Source organism: Chiloscyllium punctatum, chromosome 36 (genome assembly GCF_047496795.1).
Source record: "Chiloscyllium punctatum isolate Juve2018m chromosome 36, sChiPun1.3, whole genome shotgun sequence".
Classification (NCBI taxonomy): domain Eukaryota; kingdom Metazoa; phylum Chordata; class Chondrichthyes; order Orectolobiformes; family Hemiscylliidae; genus Chiloscyllium; species Chiloscyllium punctatum.
Genome location: NC_092774.1, coordinates 23717769 through 23741362, shown reverse-complemented (window position 1 = coordinate 23741362; position 23594 = coordinate 23717769). Strand labels below are relative to the sequence as shown.

The 23594-nt window shown below is 45.9% G+C and overlaps 2 protein-coding genes across 7 annotated transcripts; one reads left to right on the top strand and one right to left on the bottom strand.

Annotated features, from left to right (window-relative positions):
- The first annotated feature begins 553 nt into the window (after nt 1–553).
- On the top strand, nt 554–9579 carry LOC140460251 (uncharacterized). 3 transcript variants are annotated; one of them, XM_072554693.1, is made up of 4 exons: nt 579–654; nt 5071–5154; nt 5933–6087; nt 8272–9579. In XM_072554693.1, the coding sequence occupies exon 4, from the start codon at nt 8613–8615 to the stop codon at nt 9507–9509; it is 897 nt and encodes a 298-aa protein (XP_072410794.1). In that variant the 5' UTR covers nt 579–654; nt 5071–5154; nt 5933–6087; nt 8272–8612; the 3' UTR covers nt 9510–9579. The 3 variants fall into 3 exon arrangements, with proteins under 3 accessions (XP_072410793.1, XP_072410794.1, XP_072410795.1); XM_072554692.1 differs by lacking the exon at nt 5071–5154 and having other exon boundaries at nt 554–654; XM_072554694.1 differs by lacking the exons at nt 5071–5154; nt 5933–6087.
- A 2233-nt stretch (nt 9580–11812) lies between these two features.
- LOC140460256 (uncharacterized) lies at nt 11813–22002 on the bottom strand. Of its 4 annotated transcripts, none has more exons than XR_011953925.1 (3): nt 19854–22002; nt 14134–19273; nt 11813–12620 (listed from the first exon to the last, which is right to left on the bottom strand). XR_011953925.1 is itself a non-coding variant. In XM_072554708.1 (3 exons), the coding sequence occupies exons 2-3, from the start codon at nt 14853–14855 to the stop codon at nt 12521–12523; spliced, it is 603 nt and encodes a 200-aa protein (XP_072410809.1). In that variant the 5' UTR covers nt 14856–19273; nt 19854–22002; the 3' UTR covers nt 11813–12520. The 4 variants fall into 4 exon arrangements, 1 of the variants encoding a protein (XP_072410809.1); XR_011953924.1 differs by having other exon boundaries at nt 11813–15193; nt 18944–19273; XM_072554708.1 differs by having other exon boundaries at nt 14353–19273.
- Between the last annotated feature and the right edge of the window lie 1592 nt (nt 22003–23594).

Genomic DNA, 23594 nt, shown 5'->3' with positions numbered 1-23594 from the left:
AATCTAGTGATCCATTTGCCACCATTTGGCCCATATACCTCTCAACTCTTCCTATTCATATACCCATCCAAATGCCTTTTAAATGTTGGAATTGTACCAGCCTTGACCACTGCCTCTGGTAGCTCATTCCATACCTATACCACGCTCTTCGGTCCCTTTTGAACCTTTCCCCTCTCACCTTATACGTATGCCTCTCTAGTTTTGGACTTCCTCTACTCTGGGGAAAAGACATACAAATGTTGAGCAGCCAGACAAAATGAAAAAGGAATAAAGTGTTGAGCTCCAGGGAAACAAAACAGATTGTGGCTCTAACGTTTCTTTTTTCTGACTGGCATTTGGACACTGAAAATTTATCAGTTACACCGGCAACTCCACTTGGCATACTGCGCATGCTTCTCGGTGTCAGCAAGCACTGCGCATGCTTCTCGGTGTCAGCAGAATACTACGCATGCTCTTTGCTGTCAGCGGGAACGACGCGCGACATTGTTTTGATGGGCCAATGGAAAGTGCTGGAGGACCGGAAGGAGCCTGCCCCCATTGTCTGAATGCGGAAGTTGGATCATGAGTTTGTGTTGGTGTCGATGCTGCTCCTCTATCTCTGAATGAAGATTGAGCCTTACCCCAACTGCAACTTCTTTCCTCTATCCAACATCTGTGAGTACAACACATTTTTCTCACCCCCTTTTCCATTCTCGTGTTCAACTCGACTTTCAGCAAAGTTGGTTCATGTCTGTGTCTTAATTAGCAAACACGTGGCAAATGCAGTAACACAGTGTGCAGTTGTAGCCTGTCCTGTGAAATAAAAGCAGAAAGGAGATGCATTGTTCAAATGGTGATATATTGGGATGTGGAGCAAGTGAGGACTGCAGATGCTGGGGCTCAGAGTTGAAAAGTGTGGTCCTGACAAAGCACAGCAGGTCAGGCACCATCCGAGGTGCAGGAGAGTCAACATTTTGGACACAAGCACTTCATCAGGAATGATGTGTGGATGTACAAAGGTGCCTCAGCTGCTTTCTACTCAGGCTTTCTACTTCAGTCAATGCCAGTTGTCACATAGGTGCAGCAAGCAATGACCAAGGCAAATGGTATATTAGCAAGAGAAATTGAGTTCAGAAATGTCCTCCTGCTGAGTTCATCTGACTTTTAAATGTCAAAAATAGTTATGGGGGAAGGCAAGGTTTTTAAAAAATATTTTATTGTAAACTTTTTCAAATCCTTTACAAAACATCTAGACACAGAAAAGAACTAAACCAAAGTACAGAAAGATAGAGGCAATACAACAATGTCATATCACAATGCTATTAATAATGAACTAACTACTCCCCTACCAGAACAATCATATCTGCTGAGCTTAAGCTAAACTATAATCAAATTAAATAAAAATTAAAGTAAACTGAATGCACATTAACTTAAATTAGATTATATCACATTACTTTATTCTATTTCACTCACCACACCTCCACTGAGGCTCCCAATCCTGTAAGCACCAGTCATTTTCCCAATATTCTTTTCCCCCAATCTCCCCCTCCCAGGGCCCCACGGGTGCCCAGACTGATTCCCATGGCTGTACCACACCCCTAATTAATATTGCTGGAAAGTCTGCATCAATATAATTTAGAAAGGGCCGCCATGTCTTGTAAAATTATTCCGTTTTGTGGTGCACCATATTTGTGAGGTAGTCTTGGGGGAGATGCTCCATCACCAGCATACGCCACCCCATAAGACCTGGGGGCATTTCCAATGGCCAATTCATTAAAATGTGCTTCCTGGCACAGTGGGTAAGAAGGTTACACAGTCTCTTCCCGTGTTCCCCCAGAGAGAGCAAAAGAACTTCAATCCTCAGGATGTTCTTACCAAGCACTCCAGTATCTCTGGATCTTACAAAAGTGTGGGAGAATGCCTATACTAATTTTACATTTGGGACCCCCTGGTGACGCTCCTCTCTTGAACTTCGCTCGCCTCTCTTGCGCCAAATGAGCCCTGTGTAAAATCTTCAATTGCATGACCTCTGCTTTGTTACATATTGAAATTTTCCTCACATTTTCCCATATATATTCCCATACTTCCAATTAAATATCCTCTCCTAGCTCCCGATTCCATGTCCTACAGAGTCCGTCCACATCCCTAAGGCACATCCCTTCTGTAAGTGATGCAAAATACTAACTGAAAGAGCACCCGTACACCGGAGCACTCTTTTCTCCACATGTGGCCTGTAAAGCTGAGCCAGGAGCGTGGTCTTCCTCTGTATATAATCCCTTACCTGAAAGTACCGGAAAACGTTCCTATTAGACAATCCATAATTCTGACTTAGCTGGCTAAATAACATCAAGATCTCCGCCTCAAATAAGTTTCCCAGACAGAAGATTCCCTTATTCTCCCATGACTTAAAGCCAGAGTTCATTGCCCCAGATTGAAATCCTTGGGCTCCCGCCAATGGGGTAAATGGCGAGGTCTTCAGCCAATTGCCCTTGTCTTGCCTCATTATCTTCCAGGCTTTCACCGTATTTAAAATGATTGGACTCTTACACTGCTCGGTCATGGATTTCATCTTATCCATGAATAATAGATTAACTAGGGGACTGCAAAGCTTCAATGTCAAGCCAAATCGACCCTGAACCCCCCCCCCCGTGCCCTGTCACCCACATTTGTTAACAAAGCACTTATTTGATATCTCCAAGTCTAGAAGGTCCACGACCACCACCGACCCCCCCCCTCCCCTCCCCCCCCCCCCCTACCATTTTATCCACTCCAGTAATTGTACATAGTTAGCTTTATACAGCTGGTGGAAGGCAGGGGTAATAAAAATTCCCAAATACAAAAACCCTTTTGACGACCGTCTAAACAGGAACTTCATTCCATCCTTCAGATCAGGCACCTCCATTAATGCCCCCCACTGGCACGGCTTCCGATTTTGTAAAGTTGATCCCGCAGCCCGAAAAACTCCAGATACATTAATTGTTTGAATCAATCGAGGAACGGACTCCTCCGGATTGGCCAAGGAGAAGTGGATGTCATCACCTTATAGGGTGATCTTATTCCCGCCCATTCACACCCCTGGCCCCACTATTTCAGGATCTCTCCTGACAGCCCCAGCTAATGGCTCAATTGCCAAGGTAAGTAGCAGTGGTGAAAGAGGACACCCCTGTCGACTACCTCTCCCAGTATTAAAGTAATCTGACTTAGTGCAGTTTGTGATGATGTTTGCCTTAGGACCATTATGCAACTCCACCACCCATCGACCAAAGGATCCCCCCAAACCAAAACGCTGTAGGATCCCAAATAGGTACGGCCATTCTATCTGGTCAAACGCCTTTTCTGCGTCTAGGGAGACACTGAACCCGGGATCAATCTTTGCTGGCATACCTGCACTATGGTCAGTACCCTCCTGATATTGTTGGAGGAGCTACAGCCCTTGACAAAACCCGTCTATTCATCTTTCATAATTTAGCGCAACACATTTTCCAACCTCAGGGCCAGCATCTTGGTAACAATTTTAAAATTTAAATTCAACAGGGTCTGTGTGAAGCACATTCTTCAGGCTCTTTCCCCTCGTTTAAAATGAGGGAGATATTAGCCTCCTTAAGAGAGTGCAGAAGACAATCCTGTGTATATGAACAGCAATACATCCCCAGAGGCGGCTCCACGAACACATTTATGAATTCCTTATAGAATTCACTTGGGAATCTATCTGACCCCAGTGGGATGCTTTATTGCTTCCTGCACCTCCTGTATCGTAATAGGCCCATTCAACAGGGAAACCTGTTCTGCCTTTATACTGGGGAGGTGCAGGTCCTCAAAAAAGGACTGCATCCTCGCTGCACCGTGTTCGTCTCCCTCTGACCGATATTACTGTGCAAAGTATTCCATAAATCTAACATTGATCTTCTTCAACTCACTGGTAACTGTGCCAGCCTTCTCTCTAACAGACATAAAAGATTGGGAAGCATTTTTCTTTCTAGCCAGATATCGACTTGGCTTATCTCCAGATTCAAACAATCTTTGTTCAGCAAAGGAGACCCTTTTTTTGCCACCTGTGTGTGCAATGAGTCGAGAGCAGTCCAGAGAGCTGCAGCTTGACCAGAGAAGGCCTATTATAATATGCTTCCACAGCTATCTGCAGCCGGGTCTCCAGCATCTGATTTTGCTCCTCCCTCTGCCTCCTTCCATTTGTTGGAATACGAAATAATCAGGCCTCATAAATATGCCTTAGTGGCCTCCCACAGTATTGCTGGATTACTGGCCGTACCTGGGTTGATATCCCAGAAGGCCTTGAACTCTCTTCTGCTGTACTCAACGGATTTGCTACCCCTTAACAGGAATGGGTCCATGCACCAGTGCTGTGCATCCATTCCACCACCCTTGACTTTACCATCTAAATACACTGGCACATGGTCCGAGACACCTATATTGCCAATTTCACAAGCCAATGTTCTGTTCAAGCAATCCAATGGCATTAAAAAGTGTCAGTTCCCATGTGGTACTTGTGTGGGTCGGAAGAGAAAGTAAAGTCTCTTCCATTAGGGTGGAGATGTCTCCACACATCCACTAATCCCAACTCCTCACACATGTCCACCAACTGCTTAGGTTGTGTAGGTGTATCTGCCTGGCCCCTTGGCACCCTGTCTACCTCGGGATCTATTAGGCGATTAAAATCTTCTCCAATGACCATGCGGCGCACCCTAGACTTACTAATTTAGCAACTGCATCAATTAGAAATTTAAGAGGGTGCACCGGGGGACGATATACATTCAGGATGCCATACTCTTCTCCATGTGTTAGAGCTGTAAGAATGATAGACCATCCATGTTCATCCTTAATTTGCTCAATTACCTGGACAGGGAGGTTCATTCTTACCAGTATAGCCACTCCTCTACACTTGGAGCTAAAGGAGGAGAAGAATACCCGATCATAACCCCCCCCCCCCCCCCCCCCCCCCCCCGCCCCCGCTGCAGTTTTAGATGTTCCTTATCATTTAAATGTGTCTCTTGCAGCAGGGTGATGTCCACCCTTCCCTTTCTAAGGATTAACAGCATCTTTTTAATGGGGGAATGGCTCCCTTTTACATTCTAGGTGCACCACCTGAATGAATCAGTAGCCATGGTCATCCAGGGCAGCCTGTGGTTATCCAAGAGGAGGAAGCTTATCTGAGGTGTGGTGAGCGGCAAAGACATTAACTGGATAAAGTCTAAAAACTACTCCTATTAAAAAACTACTAGAAATAAAAATCTAACAACCACATATAACTTAAGTAAACACTCAAATAACCCCAATTATGTAGAGAACTCACCCCCCCCCCACCCCACCCTTGCCACCATCCCGGCTCCTTCCCGCTGAGGCTGTGCCCCAAGCGCCAGGCAATTCACAGATTGAAAAAAGCATGTTATTTACATTCTGAGAGTTAACAATGGTTGCCCATCTCCCCACACCCCTTCTCCATACATCTTAACCACAGATATCGCCACCCCAATCCAAAAACAAAAGGACAGCAGTGAAAAAAAGGCCTCAGACAATACCTAACCGACCGTTTTACTAAATAATTCCAGTTTTACATGAAGGCAGTACATATAAAGCCGATAACCACAACAAAAAGGGGCAAAAAGTAGCATTGTCTGTAATGATGTCCCGCCTTCACCCCGACCTGAGTCCTTTAATTCAGTGAATTCACAAAGCCCTTCGCCTTTTCTGTTGAATCAAAATTATATACCGTCCCTCCATGAGAGAAATGCAACACGGCCAGGTACCTCAAGTAATATTGAATGTTCAGATCCCTTAATTTTCTCTTCACTTCATCAAATGCTCTTCTGTTCTTAATCCAGGCTCCCTAGAAGTCCTGAAAACACATTATTCTTGAGCCTTTGTGCATTAAGGCCTCTGGATCTCTTACCAGTCTTCTTGCTGTTTCAATCACGAACTGTTTTTCTTTATAATGCAGGAGTTGCACTCGGACCGTGCGGGGGCGCGGGTCCGGCCCTGACCGCATTTCGATCAAGTGGGCCCGCCCCACACTCAACAGACCCGACTCCGACTCCAGCCCCAGGAATCCAACGAGGTCTTCACCTTCCTTGCATTCCGGAAGACCCACGAGCTGTAAGATTTTTCTTCTACTTTTGTTTTCCAGGTCGTCGTCCCCTTGCTCCTGAAGGACCCGAACCTGGTCTTCCAGCGTTTGGATCCTTCCTCCTGAGACCTCTGCCACGGTCTCCGATGCCACGGTCCTCTCCTCCACTGCCTATTCTCTTCGATCCAACATTTGAATTTTCTGTTTATGCTTTTCCAGCGTGGTAGATAGTGGTTCCACTGCTGCTTCAATCTTATCTCAGAGTTTGCCATCTCCGAGAGTAACTGCTGCTGCTCCATTAAATCCAAAGGGACGGCCCTGGGAGTTTGAGCATTGGCTCCAGGCACCCCTGATGCAGTAGGAGAATGCCCTGCCTGCTGCACCCCTGTCGGCTCCTTTCCTTCATTTGCTTTCCTTATGGTCTTAAAGCTGTCAAACCACAATTATAGCAGCTCCAGATGTTCAGTAAATTTCTATTAGCAATTTTTTTTCTCTTACAGATGGTTAATGAGGTGGGGGGGGGGGGTGGCAGACCACTCAAACCACCGCCATCTTGGATTTCCAAGAAAATGGTTTTAAGACCAGTACAGAACACCTACAGGGTCATACAGCACAGAAATAGACCCTTCAGTCCAACTAGTCTATGCTGACTATGTTTTCAAACCCAACTAGTCCCATTTGCCCGTGATTGGCCCATATCCCTCTGAACCTTTCCTATTCATGTGCTTATCCAAATGTCTATTAAACATTGTAACTGTACCTGCATCCACCATTTCCTCTGGACACCCATTCCACGCACAAACCACTCTCTGTGTGAAAAAAATGGAGCTCTTCATGTCTTTTTTTTTAAATCTTTCTCCTCTCACCTTCAAAATTTGCTCCCTTATCTTGAAAGCCCCACCCTAGTAAAAGGAGACCTGCCGTTCACCTCATCTGTACCCCTCATGATTTTATAATCCTCTATAACCTCACCTCTCAATCTCCTCTGCTCCACTGAAAGAAATCCCAGTCTATCCACCTGGCTGTAGGTATATTCATATCCAGTTAAGATCTGTTCAATGCTGGTGCAGGCTCAAAAGACCAAATGGCCAACTCCTGCTCCCAATTCTCTCACTCTGTGTCCAGAACAGCATTGGCAGATTGGGAAAGGGGAGATGTAGATATCTTGTTTGTTTTTATTTTTAAAATGCATTTGATTCCCACAAATAAATGCAACAGGTACAAGTACAGCACATGCAGTGTTCCTCATTTCAACTTCAAGGTTTTGTGTCCTCTTCTTCCGCATTGGCTCCAGCACATTCGGCTTCCTCCCCCTCCCTCCCTTCCCCCCCCCCGCCCCCCCACCCCATCCCCGCCCTGAGCCGTTGATCCTTCCATTGTTTATAAAATCAAGAGAGGCATGGATAGGGTAAATAGACAAGGTCACTTCTCTGGAAATCCAGAACTAAAGAATAATAGATTTGGGGGGGGGGGGTGAAGAGATTTAAAAGGGGCCTAAAGGGCAATTCATGCAGAAGATGGTGCATGTAAGGAAAGAGCTGCCAGAGGAAGTAGTGGATGCTGGCATAATCCTAATATATTTAAAGGCATCTGGATGTGTATATGAATAGGAAGGGTTTAGAAGGATATGGGCCAAACGCTGGCAAATGAGACCGAGATTCGGTGAGGATATCTGGTCAGCATAGACTAGTTGGACCAAAGGGCCTTTGTCTGTGCTATATATCTAGATGACTCTGGTTTGCCACTTCAGTCTGTTCAGTTTCTCTCTCGTATCATTGCCTTGATGTCTCATTCCAAAACTCCCCCACCCCCGTGGGGGCACGTTAACCATTTTGCGTTTGGTTGTTTGTCAAGAAGCTGAATTGCAGTTCATCCTGAATGTACACACTATATTTTTGCTTCCCAAAATCAGACATACTCACTCTCAACAGTATCCCAATGTCGTGGAAGATATTAAGTTTCAGGTGGAGGTATCCAAAATTCAGAGAGATGTCAGTTGTGACTGTTTTGCTCTTCTGTCCCTGTCAGATCCTGAATCAGCACTTTCAGGAGAATTAGAATGGAGTGAGAACAGAGAGAGAGAGAGAGAGAGTGGGATGGTGCTTTCAGTTTTGTGGAATAACAAAAGAAAAGAATGTTCTGCGAAAGTAGAATTGCTAGTTCTGAATTTCTACCCTGGACTGACAGTGATGACTTTTGTAATCTCTTTTCAGAGTATTTGATCTGAAGATGAAGTTTCAAAATCAACACATGAAGGGCTTATGCCTGAACCATTGACTCTCCTGCTCCTCAGATGCTGCCTGACCCATAGTTTTTGACTCTGATTCTCCAGCATTTGTGAGCCACTCAATCCATCGGGACTGCAACAATTTTCAACTATGATCCAATTGGTTCCTGTTTCAGTACGTTTTCAGCATCAGTGGGACTGGAAGAGAGACCCTACTGTTGCAGCAACGCACTGAGTGTGGAGCCTGAATCAGTTATCTGGCTGGATAGAGGAATTCAAGGCAGGGAGGGGACATACACGCGTTTGTATGCAACTGTAGCTTCGGCCATGGAGAAACCATGGAAGTGTGGCGACTGCGGGAAAGGCTTCCGTGTCCCGTCTGCCCTGGAGACACATCGGCGCAGTCACACCAGGGAGAAGCCATTCTCCTGTCCTGAGTGCGGGAAGGCGTTCAGTGATTCCGCTGCCCTTCTGAGGCACCGACGGGTGCACACAGGGGAGAGGCCCTTCAGCTGCCCTGAGTGCAGAAAGAGCTTCAGCGATTCCTCCGCCCGGCTGAGGCACTTGCGGGTTCACACAGGGGAGAGGCCCTTCAGCTGCCTCAAGTGCGGGAAGGCCTTCAGCGATTCCTCTGCCCTGATGAGGCACCAGCGGGTGCACACAGGGGAGAGGCCCTTCCGTTGCCCAGATTGTGGGAAGGTGTTCACTCGCTCCTCCCACCTCGTGATTCACCGGCGGGTCCACACCGGTGAGAAGCCTTTCCCCTGCCCCAAATGTGGGAAGGCCTTCAGCAATTCTTCTGACCTGCTGATCCACCGGCGGGTCCACACCGGCGACAGGCCATTCGCCTGCTCTGTCTGCGGGAAGTGCTTTACACGCTCTTCCGACCTGCTGAAGCACCGGCGGGTCCACACTGGGGAAAGGCCCTTCAGCTGCTCTGAGTGCGGGAAGGGCTTTACCCAGGTCTCCCACCTGCTGACACATCGGTGGGTCCACACTGGGGAGAGGCCATTCACCTGCCTCGAGTGCGGGAAGGGCTTTGCTGTCTCCTCCACTCTACTGACGCACCAGCGGGTCCACACTGGGGAGAGGCCGTTTGCCTGCCCCGAATGTGGGCAGAGGTTCACAATGTCCTGCAGCTTGAACAAGCACCAGCGGAGGCACCAGTGCTCCCAACAATCAGATTCTGCCGGTAACACTGCTGAGGGTCACCCCCAGGACTGAACCTCCTGCCCTTTCTGACAGTGGGTGCAGTGGGAGAGCTGATAGGCTTTTTTGTTTTCTACTGGGGGAGGGGGGGGGGTTTGGGAGTGGTGGTGGCTCATTGGTTAGCACTGCTGCCTCATAACACCAGGGACGCAGATTTCATCCTCAGGGTGACTGTCTGTGGAGAGTTTGCACTATCCCCGATCACCAGTGTCTGTGTGCGTTTCCTCCGCGTGCTCCAGTATCTTCCCAAAGTCCAAACATGCGCATATTTGGGCGAATTGGCCAAGCTAAATAGTCCCATAGTGTACAGGTGTGGTGCATTAGTTAGGGGTAAGTGTAGAGTGATAGGGTAGGAGAATGTGTCTGGGTGAGTTACTCTTCAAAGGGTCACTGTGAACTTGTTGGGCAGAAGGGCCTGTTTCCACACTGCAGGGATTCTATAATTCTGTGAACATTGCTTCCAGTGGGCGCTGCTGCTCATTGATCCCAGGACCCGCACAATCCAAAGACCACAAGACCATTGGAGCAGAAGTTAGGCTATTTTGACCCATCGAATCTGCTCCACCATTTGTTAGAGACAAAATAAACAAACTTCAGATGCTGGAATCTAAAATAGACAAACAGGAGGCTGGGCACAACAAGGCAGGTAGCACCAGGAGGTGGAGAAGTCAGCATTTCAGGTATTATCCCTCAGGACTGAAGAAGGGTTCTACCCGAAACATTGACATCTCCATCAGAAATGATTTATCAGGAGGTTGTTAGAACGAGAGGGCATAGGTTTAGAGTGAGAGGGGAAAGATTTAAAAGGGACCTAAAGGGAAAACTTTTCATGCAGAGTGTGGTGCGTGTATGGAATAAGCTGCCAGAGGAAGTGGAGGAGGCTGGTAGAATTACAGAATTTAAAAGACATTTGGTTGGGGACATGAATCGAAAGAGTTAGAGGGATTTGGGCCAAGTGCTGGCAAATGGGACTAGATTAATTTAGAATATCTGGTCAGCGTAGACGAGTTGGACTGAAGGATCTGTTTCCGTGCTGTACCTCTCTATGACTACCGGTCTTGATGTAAGTTTAGAATTGAGTAACTTTGAATTGTTCAATCTTGTTGAATTCACCTCCGGGAAGGTTTCAAATGAACCCCTCCAAGCAATATGATTTAACTACACCGAGTTGGATAAAGTATCCCATCAAGTTCAACATGAATGCGCAGTTGAAGAAGTCAGAAGTCACACAACCCCAGGTTACAGTCCAACAGGTTTATTTGAAATCCCAAGCTTTGGGAACATTGCTCCTTCATCAGTGCTGCTCCTTCATCACTTCACCTGATGAAGGAACAGTGCTTCGAAAGCTCATGAGTTCAAATCAATCTATTGGGATTGTGACCTGGTGTTGTGTGACTTCTGACCTGTCCACCCCCAGCACCTCTGCATCAGAGTTGACGAATGAGATCAGATTTTATTCAGCATGATTTAGTGAGATATTCATCTGGGTGACCTTATGACTGAAACATCGATCCTCCTGCTCCTCGGGTGATGCCTGACCTGCTGTGCTTTTCCAGCATCACACTCTCAACTCTGATCTCCAGCATTTTCAGTCCTCACTTTTTCCTGGTTCATGTGGAAACTCAACACTGTCAGAGTGACAAAGAGACACCAGTCATCGAGTACTATAGCACAGAGACAGGCCCTTCAGCCCAAACCGGTCCATGCTGACCAAAATGTTTGTCAACACTAACCCCATTTCCCTGCACTTGGCCCATATCCTTCTAAAGTTTTCCTATCCATGTATTTTTTGTTTTTTTTTTCAATGTTGTTCATGTACCTGCTCCAACCACTTCCACTGGCAGCTGTTTCCCCAGGCGAACTACACTTTGTAAATATTTTGCCCCACATCTTTTCTTCCACCTTTCTCCTCTCGCCATAAAAACACGTCCTTGCTCTTGAAATCCTCCCCCTAGGGAAGAGACAGTTACCATTAAGCCAACTCTACCCCTCATGGTTTGAAAATATTGCCTCAACTTCCTCTGCTCCAGTAGAAAAACATCCCAGCCTATCCAGCTTAAATTCTAATTTGATAATAATGGCAGTGATGATTTTGGCTGTGTATGTGTCAAGGATCGCTCATTTCTAAAGCAATGCTGTGTCTCTTAAGTGATCTTAAAACGGTTGGTGGGTGGGAGGGATCAGCCTTCGCTTTATAACAGTATTGATGACATTCTCTTGAATGCAATGGAGTCAATATTAATCCTAGCCTCATGGTGTGGTTGTGGGTGAATCACCTTAATTTAGCTCCTGACTCAGAAACCGCACAGAGAATCAACTGCTGAAACAATGATTTGCACTTTATTGCACGTAGCAACCACAAATAAAACCTCTCAAGTTCATTCAGCTTCACCTCCCGACCTTGGCTATCACCCAGTTGATGGCTGAATTTAACTGGGTTTCCACCGACAGTGCCCATCTCTGGAAATGTCCAGGGGTTTGATGCAGTATTATTCTTCTAAGTACTGCTGCTGCTGTATCATACTGGAGTTGAATTTTGGTGGCGGTTCCTCAATTTCAAATCTGTGGTGTGACTTTTTTTAACACTCTAACATCACCTCACATTGCTGGAGACCTCAGGTCTGTAGTTTACCTTCTTATCCTTGAAGGTTAGGTGTCTGTTTGAAACAGCCTGCCCTGCATTTAGCCCGTCTATGTCAGGGCTTTCCTTCTACAGGCAGAATTAATTGTCCTTTTGTCACACCATTATTAACAACATTATCTTACCTGTCCCAAGAAACAACTTACTGTGTTGCCTCCTTCTTCCCAGGGATGGTTAACAAGCCATTTATCGTGTTGAATCTGCTCTGCCATTCAATCATGGCTGATATGTTTCTTAACCCCATTCTCCCTGTAACCTTTGAGCCCCTTGATACTCAAGAGTGAGTGAATGGTGGAGCAGACTCAATGGGCTGAATGGCCTAATTTCACTTCCTGTGGTGTCACAGTTTCTCATCAGCCCTTTCGTTTCCTTGCTCCAGAAAGAGTTATTGTTGACTCGTGAAGTTGGGGAAGTTCTGGAGTTTCCAGGTGCACACCACGCTCCTCTCTGCCTCCTCTTCCTCAGCCTTCAGGTAAAGGGAAGACCTTTTAGAACAGAGATAAGGAGAACTTCAGACAGAGAGCGGTGTATCTATGGAATTCACTGCCCCAGAAGGCCGAGGAGGCCAGATCATTGAATATATTTAAGATTGGATAACTAGGTTCTTGAGTATCAAGAGGATCAAAGGTTACGGGGAGAATGGGGTTGAGAAACTTGTCAGCCATGATTGAATGGTGGAGCAGGCTGAATGGCATAATTTCTGCTCCTATACTCCTGTATGCTGATGTGTGGAGGGGTGAGGATGGGGGAAAAGAGATAAAGAGGGGAATACAATTAAGGTGAATCCGGATACAGATACATAGGAAATTCAAGAATTGTACAATAAATTTCAGACCACATAGAAGCACTGGCATACAGAGGGATCTGACCATATAGATCTCCAAAAGTGGCAACACAGGCTGGTAACGTGATCAAGAAGGCACACAGCACGTTTGCCTTGCGTGTAAGAGTTGGCGAGTTATGTTATAGCTATTTATTCCAGTCACATTCAGAATATTGCATGCAGTTCTGGTCGCCACACGACCGGAAGGACATGGATGCTCTGGGGAGAGGGTATAGAGAAGGTTCACTAGGACATTGCCTGGTCTGGAGGTCTCATTATGAGAAGAAATGGGATAAACCTGGATTATTTTCACTGTAAAGATGGAGGCGGAAGGATGACCTCAACAAAATGATGAGACACACAGATTGGCTGGACGGGGGCGGCATGGTGGCTCAATCATTAGCACTGATGCCTCAGAGCACCAGGGAAACTGGTTCGATTTCAGTCTCAGGCGAGTGTCTGGGTGAAGTTTGCACATTCTCCCTGCGTCGATATGGCTTTCCTCCGGTTTCCTCTCACAATCCAAATGTGTAGGTTAGGGTGGAGTGGCTATGCTAAATTACCCACTGCCCAGGAATTGGCAGGTTAAGTTGGATTGTCCATGCTTAAATTGCCCCACAGTATTCAGGAATGTGAAAGTTCGGTACATTAGTCAGGGGTAAATGTCAAGTAATAAGGGTAGTGAAATGGGTCTGTGTGGATTATTCTTTGGATGTTTGGTGTTGGGCCAGATAGTCTGTTAGATACTCAGAGGCTTTCCCCCCAGGGTGGAAAAGTCAACTACAAGAGGGCACAGGTTCAAGGTGAGAGGGGGACAGTCCAGGGGAGAATTGAAAGGAAAGATTTTTCACACAGTTGGATGGTGGATGTAGTGGAAAGAGGCACCTTAGCAACAATTAAGGTATATCTGGATAGACACATGAATGGGAGGTGAATACAGGGACAGAAACCACGCATCGGCAATAAATAGAAGGTCTACGTTAGGATTAAGAATTGGCACACGCTTGGGCGGGGAGGGTGTAGGGGGTAAAATGAACTTTCAAAAAGCAGGGGATACCTGTATGCTGATGAAGGGGTGGGTGGAGGCTCAGGTGGAGCATTAACACAGAGGCCAATTGGATGGACTGTGCTGGAGACTCAATGGGACAGAGACAAATGTATCTATTAAAATCTACCTGCACTTCAGCCGCTTCTGTGGACTGTTTCCGTAGGGAAGGTGCAATCCCTGGCTCAGAGAGTGTCAGGCCCCACTGGAAGTAAAGTGGGTGAGAGCGCGGCCAGTCAGCATAAAGGAAACCCTTACCCCTCCCACTTCACCCACTAAACAGGGTTCAAGATGTGACTCTCAGCAATGGTAACAGCAGAATCCAACCCGAATCCCTGCGCCATCTCACTTGCGAAGTTGCTGGTGTCTCCCCAAGTTGCACGACTGGGTGAAGCCTTTCCCACACACTGGACAGGTGAACGGCCGCTCCTTGGTGTGGATGCGCTGGTGTTTGTACAGGGTGGAGGAATCGCACAAGTCATTGCTCCACATGGGACAGGTGAACAGCTTCTCCCCAGTGTGGACGCGGAAGCTGAGCAGCAGGTGATACGACTGGGTGGAGCCCTTCCTGTACACGGAGCAGGAAAACGGTTTCTCCCCGCTGTGGATCCGCTGGTGCGGCAGCAGGTGGTGTGACTGAGTGAAGCCCTGCCCACACACAGGGCAGATGAACGGGTTCTTGCTGGTATGGACACACTGGTGGGCCAGGAGGTGGTGTAACTGAGTGAAGCCTTTTCTGCACTGAGTGCAGGTGAACAGCCGATGCCTGGTGTGCAAACGCCGATGAATCTCCAGCGCAGATGGCGAAAGGAAACCATTCCCACATACCCCACATTTCCACGGTTTCTCCATGGGGCAGGTGCCCTCATCTGTCTCAGACCTTAACAATCAGTTGAAAACTCGCTCACGCTTACAGCATGTGTGTGCTGTTACTGGTGAACCCGCTGATCATTGGAACACTCTCATTCAGTCTGGAAAGCTTGTTCCAGTCACTATTCTGGTGTGTGGGTATGTGAGACTCTGGGTTTCCAGTCACACTGACGTTTAAAACCTAACTAAGCAGACAGACCTTCTCCCCTTTGTTTTCAAGGCCATCAATATCCACGTCCTCGTGAATCAAGTGACTGTCAGACGTTGATGCGATGTTGGGTCTGAGATTTCTGCCGCCAAATTCTTCTCTTGTAATATTCCTGTGAAGTGATTGCAAAGGTCATCACAGTCAGTCCATGATAGAAAATCTGAACGTAACTCTAGTTACTGTGGAACATTCTTTCCTCTCAGTCCCAAAGATCTTTGTGTAGATCTATATGTAACTGTAAACCAACACGGTTATGGGGCAGACTGCATACCTCCACGAAGAGTTCACATGGACTCAAGTTGCTGAATGGACCTCTGTAGTGCAGTATTGACACTCTTACAGAAGATCTACAATATGCTGCAGTACGATATTACAAGCCCAGAAACAACTACAAATCAGACAAGGTCTTTTCAGAAGTTGGACCATGAACTTCTGAAGCTGCTGCTGCTCTTCCTCTCTCTCTGAATGAAGATTGATCTTTACCCAGACTGCAACTTCCTTCCTCTGTCCAAATATTTGTGAACACAGCCCTTTTTTTGAAGGATGGCATGTTTTCTGATCATCACAGTTAAAGGGGTGCCTTCCCCCTGATGTGCAAAGGGACAGTCAGTCAGGGGAGGGCAGGGTCACGTCTTGTGTTGTTGTGTGAAATCTGTGACAACTGCAATAATTCATCCCAACTCCTGTACTCAGTGCTCTGACTGATGAAAGCAAGCATGCCGAAAGTCTTCTTCACCGCCCTGTCTACCCATGACTCCACTTTCTAGGAGCTATGAACCTGCACCCCTCCATCTCTTGGTTTGAAATACTGCATATGAAACAGATTTGGTGCTTGTTGGTATGTGTGCTTATCTGACTCTAATTTGGTATTTTATACTGAATGCCATGACTGATGAAGGCCAGTGTGCCAAAAATTTCTACCTGTGACTCCATTTTCAGAGAACTGTGAACCTGTACTCCAAGATCCCTCTGTTCCACTACACTCCTTAAGGTCCTGCCATTCACCATGAAATTCCTACCTTGATTTGACTATACAAAACGTAAGACCTCACACTTATCTATATTAAACTCCATTTGCCATTAACCTTAAACCTATGCCCTCTAATTTTGGACTCCCCCACCCCAAGGGAAAAGACCTTGCCTATTTACCCTACCCACGCCCCTCATGATTTTATAAATATCTTTAAAGTCACCCCTCAGCCTCCAAAGCTCCAGGAAAAATAGCCCCAGTCTATTCAGCCTCTTCCTGTAGCTCAAACCCTCCAACCCTGGCAGCATCCTTGTAAATGTTTTCTGAACCCTTTCAAGTTTCACAACACCCTTCCTGGAGCAGAAAGCACAGAATTGCACGCAGTATTGCAACAATGATGGAACCAATGTCCTCTCTGAAGAGGATTTTAAAACAATATTTATAACTTCAAGCAAATCAAGTTAGTTGGGCATGACTTTCCCATAGCAGTTTGTTTTGGCTATCCTTCATTAACCTATGCTTTATAATATATATGAAAATATTTTGAGGGATGGGATTGTTGCTAGCACGTCCAACATTTGCTCACCATCCCTCATGGCCTTTGGACCGAGCAATTGGCTACATGCTAGAAGGCAGTTGAGTGTCAACCACATAGTAGGAGGTCTGGAGTCACATGATGTGAGCGTGTGCACACGCGTGCGTAGGGTTGTGAATGGTAGATTTCCATCCCTTAAAGAACACTTTCACAACACTCTGTAATGATTGGACAAAAGCAACAGTTCTGGCAGCATCTATGAGGAGATGACACTGTTACTGTTTTGAGTCCGGTGACCCTTCAAAATTAGGCTGTATTCAAAACATTAACTGTTTTCTTTCCACAGATGCTGCCAGACCTGCTGCGATTCCCCAGCAATTGTACCTTTTGTTGCTGATCTCCAACATCTGTAATTCATTGTCTTAGCCAATAATGGTTTCTGGTTGCCAATACTGAGACAAACTCTCACTTCCAGATCTTTGTATTCATTGAAAATAAAGTCCACTCGCATCCATGATGGGATTTTAATTTTTGTTCTCAGAAGATAGATCTCTGGGCGACTTAACCAGTATCACTAGATCACAATCTTCCCTTCACTGACAGTGACATTGACAATCTTGTCCTGAATATTTTTCTTTATTCATTCATGGAACGTGACACTTTGTCTCCCAAAAAAAAACAAGTGCCAATTCAGAGGGCAGTTAAGAGTCAACCACATGACTTTGGATCAAGAGTGACACATTCACCAAACTGGGAAAGGACTGAAGATTTCCTTCCTTAAATAAAGGTTATTCGTGAACAAGATAGGTACTTATGACAATTGATAAGATCACCAAAGCACCAAATGCCACCAACTCCCTATAATCTCTAGGCTTCCCAACACTGACTGGTCTGTAATTGCCAGTTGTATCCTTTTCCTCATTACTATTTACTATTTAATTCAGCCCATTAAGTTGACTCTGCCATTTATTCAGATCATGATTATTCTGGTCAACATTTACTCCACTTTCCTGCCATTGTCTCATAATCCTCAATTCACTTACTGATTAAAAAAAAACAACTCTCTCAGCCTTGAATGCAAATAACAACCCAGGCTCAACAGCCCTCTGTACTGTCAAGTTCCACAGATTTACTGCCCTCAGGAAAAATTCCTATCTGTCCTAAACATGCAATCTCTTATCTGGAGGTTACTTCCTCTGGTCCCAGACTCACCCACTTTTCCACATCTAGCCTGTCAAGTCTCCTCAGAATCTTGTACGTGACAATAAGGTTACCTCTAATTCTTCTAACTTCTAATAAGCACAGGCTCAACCTATTCAGTTCCCCTCATAAGACATTCTTGCCATCCCTAATATCATCATGGTCAACTTTCTCTGGAGTGCCTCCAATACCAATATATCCTTCCTCAGGTAAAGGGCCCTAAACTGTTCACAGTATTCAGTTGGGGCCTGACTAAGGCCTTAAATAGGTTCACTATAACCTTCCTACATTTATACTCTATTGAAAAGGCCAACCTCCCATTTGCCTCCCTATTACTCACTGAAATTGGTTGAAGAGATTCGTGGACGTGATTCCAAATCCCTCTGTTCTAAACTTTTCTCCATTTAATATTCAGTTCTTCACCTCCTGACAAACTGCATTACCTCATTTTCCCATCTGCCAAGCTTTCACTCATTTGCTTAACCTGTCTATATCCCTCTCCAGATATCTAATGTCATCCTCGCCACCTGCTTTCACATCAACTGTCTCTTCTGCAAACTTAGCAATAGTACATTCACTTTACTTATCCAAGTAATTCATATATATATTGTAAATAATGTTGGCCCCAGCGCTGATCCCGGTGGTACACCACTAGTAACAAGTTGCCATCCTGAACATGCCTCTTATCACAACTGTGGTAGTTAGCCAATCCTCTATCCATGCTAACATACAGCCTCCAACACCCTGGGCTCTTTGATTATTTCATGAGATGTGAATATCATTGACTGTGCCAACAACTCTTCCCAAATTGTCCTTGAAAATGTGGTGTTGAGCTGCCTCTTAAATTGCTTCACAAATATGACGTGGACTACTACAATGTTTAGGAGTGAGTTCTAGCATTTTGGTCAATAACAGAAGTAATGCGATATATTCTGCAGTCGGAATGCTGTGCTCACTTGTCTGTTCTTGGTGGTTGAGGTCATGGTTTGGAAGGTGGTTTTGAAGAACCACCACTCATGCAATCAAGCCAGACTGTTAGATTGTGGCCCCAGACTCTGCCACTTTGACTTTCCTCATCAATCACCCAGGGCTCTTTGCTTACTATTTCATGAGATGTGAATATCATAGGCTGTACCAACAACTCTTCCCAAATTGACCTTGAAAAGGTGGTGCTGAGCTGCCTCTTAAATTGCTTCACAAATATGATGTGGATTGCAACAATGTTCAGGAGTGAGTTCCAGCATTTTTGTCAATAACAAAGAAGCAATGCGATATATCTTGCAGTCGAAATCCTGCGTTCACACTTGTCTGTACTTGGTGGTTGAGCTCATGGCTTGCAAGGTGCTTTTGAAGAACCACCACTCATGCAATCAAGTCAGACTGATAGATTGTGGCCCCAGACTCTGCCATTTGATTTTCCTCATCAATCTACATTCTTTCCAGCCATGTTTCAGTCTCAAACTGCCACGCAATGCCTTCTGTTACAGCTTAAAGGTAAGAATACACAAGATAATCAATTGTATTTTGGGTTGTATAAATCTTAGCCTGCCAGAATTATTTTCTTAAACTTTAATTAAACTTTAATTGACTGCATGAAATGGTTTGTTGGTCAGACTTGAATTATCATGCTCAAAGGAGACAATGCCAATAATATCATTAAACTCCTCTTTTTGTTAAAAAAGCACAAGCTCTTGATTTATTTTAACAATTTACTGGTATTCACACCTGCACATTCAATGTCAAACTCAGATATCATAAATGAAATTACACCATTAATTTTGTTTCACAACAATCCAACAGATTAATTAATAATACACAGTGAATACCAAGGCGGATTAATGTAAAATTAAATTTGACCGAAAATGTAAAATCGAGATGTGAGATAACAAATGGAGGAAGGGCAGAAGGAAAGAAATGCAGCATCACAGAAGGTGCTCCTCCAGGGAGTGTATTTTACCAACTACAACTGCTCAATATAAACAAACACTCTGACATGATCCTCCGGTTTTAATGTAAACCATAGCCCCATACAGTAGGTACCATTTAAATAAGTTAATAGATACAAGCCTTGAGCAAATCCAGCCTCCAGCCGGACCCCCCGCTTCTTGGAGCTCGGACCTTCCTCCAGCTCCGGGGGGTTGTTGAGCTCCTGGGCTCCGGCCGCCGCCGAAGAAGCCGCGGGCGCCGGCTCTCTCTCCTCCACCGCCGACATTTTTAATTTGTTTTCTCGTTCACCCGGTAACCGTCACCTCCCCCTTCCCGGGCCCCGGAAATTATACAAAAATAAACAATAAACCCCCCACCACCGGGGACTGTCTCCTTTTCTTCACAACTTTTGTTTGAAAAGTTCCGGCTTTAATTTGAAATGTATTTTAAAGGTATTTTCTGAGGTAAACGATGCCTGTCTGCCCCCCTCCCTCCGTCAGAAACCGCCCGCTGAGTCGATGAGAAAACCGCAGCCTCGCGCCGCCATCTTTGTTTTTCTTCTTCTTTCCGTCTCCTCCTTCAGTGACGCGCGTCATCCACGCCCCCTCCAATCAGAGCGCACCTTACTCCGTCTGACCATTAGCGGCCGGCCTTGCAGTCAAAAAGGAAGTCACAACCCGGAATGTCGCTCTCCGATTCGTCCGCACCGACCGCTGCCTTTGGGATTGGTGGAGAGGTTCACAGGCTCTTCACTGTCCCCGCCCCTTTACTACAATGGGCTCGAGGGGTTCAGGAGGAAGGTGTTCTCACTCATTCATTCAACAGGAGATGGGCTCAATTTACTGTAAGGGGCTGTGGGGTTACAGTGGTCATGTCTCATGTTGAGGGGGAAGGTGTTTCCTCTCATTCAACAGAAGAGGACCTATTTACTACAGAGGTTTTTTTTGTGATGCAGCTGTAGTCTCCCATAGAGCCCTGAGCCTCAGGTTTAAATCCCACTGCTCCAGTCTGTGTAATAACATACTCAATGTTTTTCAGTCATAAGTCACACAACTATAGTCCAACACGTCTATTTGAAATCGCACGCGTTTGGAGCGTAGCCTCTTCATCAGGTGAAGACATGGAAAACAAAACGTGCAGGAAAGAGAATTCAGATAAATGATCAGCCATGGATGGTGATGAAAGACAGAGCATCTCAACAGTCAATTACCTATTCCCATTCCTATTTCTGATCTTCTTCATACATGGCAAGTTGTATATTTTCCAAGCATTAATTTTATTTCCATGGTTTAAAAATGAATATTTAAGAATGGTCAGTTTATTCTTTCTCACTTGGGCACATTGTGACCCACAACTATTTAGATACCACTGTTAATATCATAGCCCCTCTCATGAGATATCAGAGGAACAATTCATAAACAAAATTTGACACTGAGTCACTCGAGTAGACACTTGAACAGAGAAAGCGCTCGACAGATATTGGGAATCTAAAGGTTATTGAAGTGAAATGTTCAGAAGAGCAGGTGAAAACCCCCAATAAGGGAACTCACCTGACTGACCTAATTATAATCACCACAGTATCCAGTGCTACTCTTCACCGAACACTGATTACTTTCCTTTTCAGTTTAATGATCCAACTATCTTTTGAATGCCATAATTGAAACTGACAGCAACACTCTCTCTCGCAGACCATTCCAAAGGTCGAAGATTTTCAATCATGAATGAAATATGTTCTGGATCTCTCCCAAAACACCAATTCATATGAAGCTTGCTTCAAATCATTTGCAGTAAGTTCTTCACATGGACAAATTTGCAGCTGAGGGCATTTGTTTAAATTTTATATCATACTGGGGTGGCACAGTGCTTGGCATTGCTACCTCACAGCACTAGGGACCCAGGTTCAATTCCAGCCGCAGGTGAGTGTCTGTGTGGAGTTTGCATGTTCTCCCTGTCTGCATGGGTTTCCTTCCACAGTCCAAAGATGTGCAGGTTAGGTGGATTGTCCATGCGAAATTGCTCTGTGATGTGTAGGTTATGTGTATTAGTCATACTAAATGCAGGAGAACGGGATGATCCTGGGTGGGATGGTCTTTGGTGTGTCAGTGCAGGCTCAATGGGACAAATGGCCTCTTTCTGCACTGTTGGGATTTTATGATCTCTGTCTGATTTCTTGCACATGCTGCTTTCTGAAAGGGACATTTTACTGTCATATTCAGTACTGCAGTCTGTATATTTTGATACATACCTCTAAATTAGTTTTGAATGAAATCCCCCCCCCCATTTCACTGTATTTTAGCTACCATTCACCCCCCCACCCCTTCCATTCCTTATTCATTTTTCCATTACCTGTGTTATGATCCCCTCCTCTTTCTATATATTATTGTAGACAGGCTAAATCTAGTTACCATGTCTCTAAAATATGAGATGAAATATGATCGCATACTTTGAGTCCATTACTACAGTTTGTTAAGGTCTCTTGCCAAAGAGTACTCTTAATCCTGCATCCTTCGGTAGGATTATATGAGGATATCTGGTCAGCATGGATGAGTTGGATTAAATGGTTTGTTTCCGTCCTGTGCATCTCTATGACTATGACTATCGAATAAGGGCCAGGAGCAGGCAGGTGGGACTAGTTTAGTTGGGGATCATGTACTGAATGGTCTGTTTCCAGGCTGTATGACTACACAGTCTCAAATGAATGGGGATCAATCCCAAAGAGATATTAAAGGTCTTGAGCACCACCTTAGGCACATTTGTGGACACCTTCCAGATAACTGAGAGCAGTGGGGCACTGTGAAGTTCAGTACATCAGTTAGCCAGCAAGTTCTCTTCGGGAGACTTGTCTCGAGAAAGGAAGCGGTTTCCTGTCCCATCAACTGGACTGTGGATCAGTTTGGAGCAGGTCCTATATCTCTGACAACATCAGTGGACAGAGTCGAGAGTGTGGTGCTGGAAAAGCACAGCAGGTCAGGCAGCATCGAAGGAGCAGGAGAATTGACGTTTAGGGCATAAACCCTTGATCAGCAATGAGGCTTGTGGGCCGGGAGCGTTGAGAGATAAATGAAAGGGGGGGGGATGGTGTTGGGGAGAAGGTAGCTGAGAATGTGATGAGCAGATGAAGATGATTGGTCAGAGAGGAGGGTGGGGCGGATAGATGGGAAAGGTGATGGACAGGTCAGGAGGGCGAGTGGAGGCTTGGGGCTGTGATAAGTTGGGGGGGGGGGGGGGGGGGGGCGGGGGAAGAGGAGGAGGAGGATACATGAGGAAACGTTTGAATTCCACATTAATCCCATGTGGTTACAGGGTCCCAAGGTGGAATAAGAGGTGTTCTTCCTCCATGCGTCAGGTGGTAAGGGTTTGGCAATGGAGACAGCCCAGGACCTCAATGATCTTGATGGAATGGGAGGGGGAGTTGAAGTGTTCAGCCACAGGGCGGTGGGGTTTGTGGGTGTCCCAGAGTGGTTCTCTGAAACAATCCACAAGTTGGCGTCCTGTCTCCCTGACGTAGAGAAGACCACATTGGATGCAATGGATACAGTGGATGACACTGGTGGAGGTCGAGGTAAATTTCTGTCAGATGTGGAAGGATACTTTGGGGCCTTGGATAGAGGTGAGTGGAGTGGTATGGACACATGTTTTACACTTCCTGTGGTGGCAGGGAAGGGGCCGGGAGTGGGGTGTGGGCTGGTTGTGGGCGCATGGACCTGACGAGGGAGTCGCAGAGGAAATGGCCTCTCTGAAATGCTGGTAGGGGTGGGGAGAGAAAAATATACCTGGTGGTGGGGTCCGTTTGTAGGGAGCAGAGGCTGATGTGATGTATCCGGAGGTTGGTGGGGTGGAAGGTGAGGACGGTGGGGGCTGGGTTCTGTCCTTGTTCCGTTG

Excerpts from the sequence above, each read along its gene's own strand:
- LOC140460256 (XM_072554708.1), bottom strand. The coding sequence starts at position 14,855 with ATGGAGAAACCGTGGAAATGTGGGGTATGTGGGAATGGTTTCCTTTCG. Across the intron at positions 12,621-14,352 it reads AGACACCAGCAACTTCGCAA|GTCTTCCCTTTACCTGAAGG; the intron begins GTGAGATGGCGC and ends CTGTTCTAAAAG.
- LOC140460251 (XM_072554692.1), top strand. The coding sequence starts at position 8,613 with ATGGAGAAACCATGGAAGTGTGGCGACTGCGGGAAAGGCTTCCGTGTC.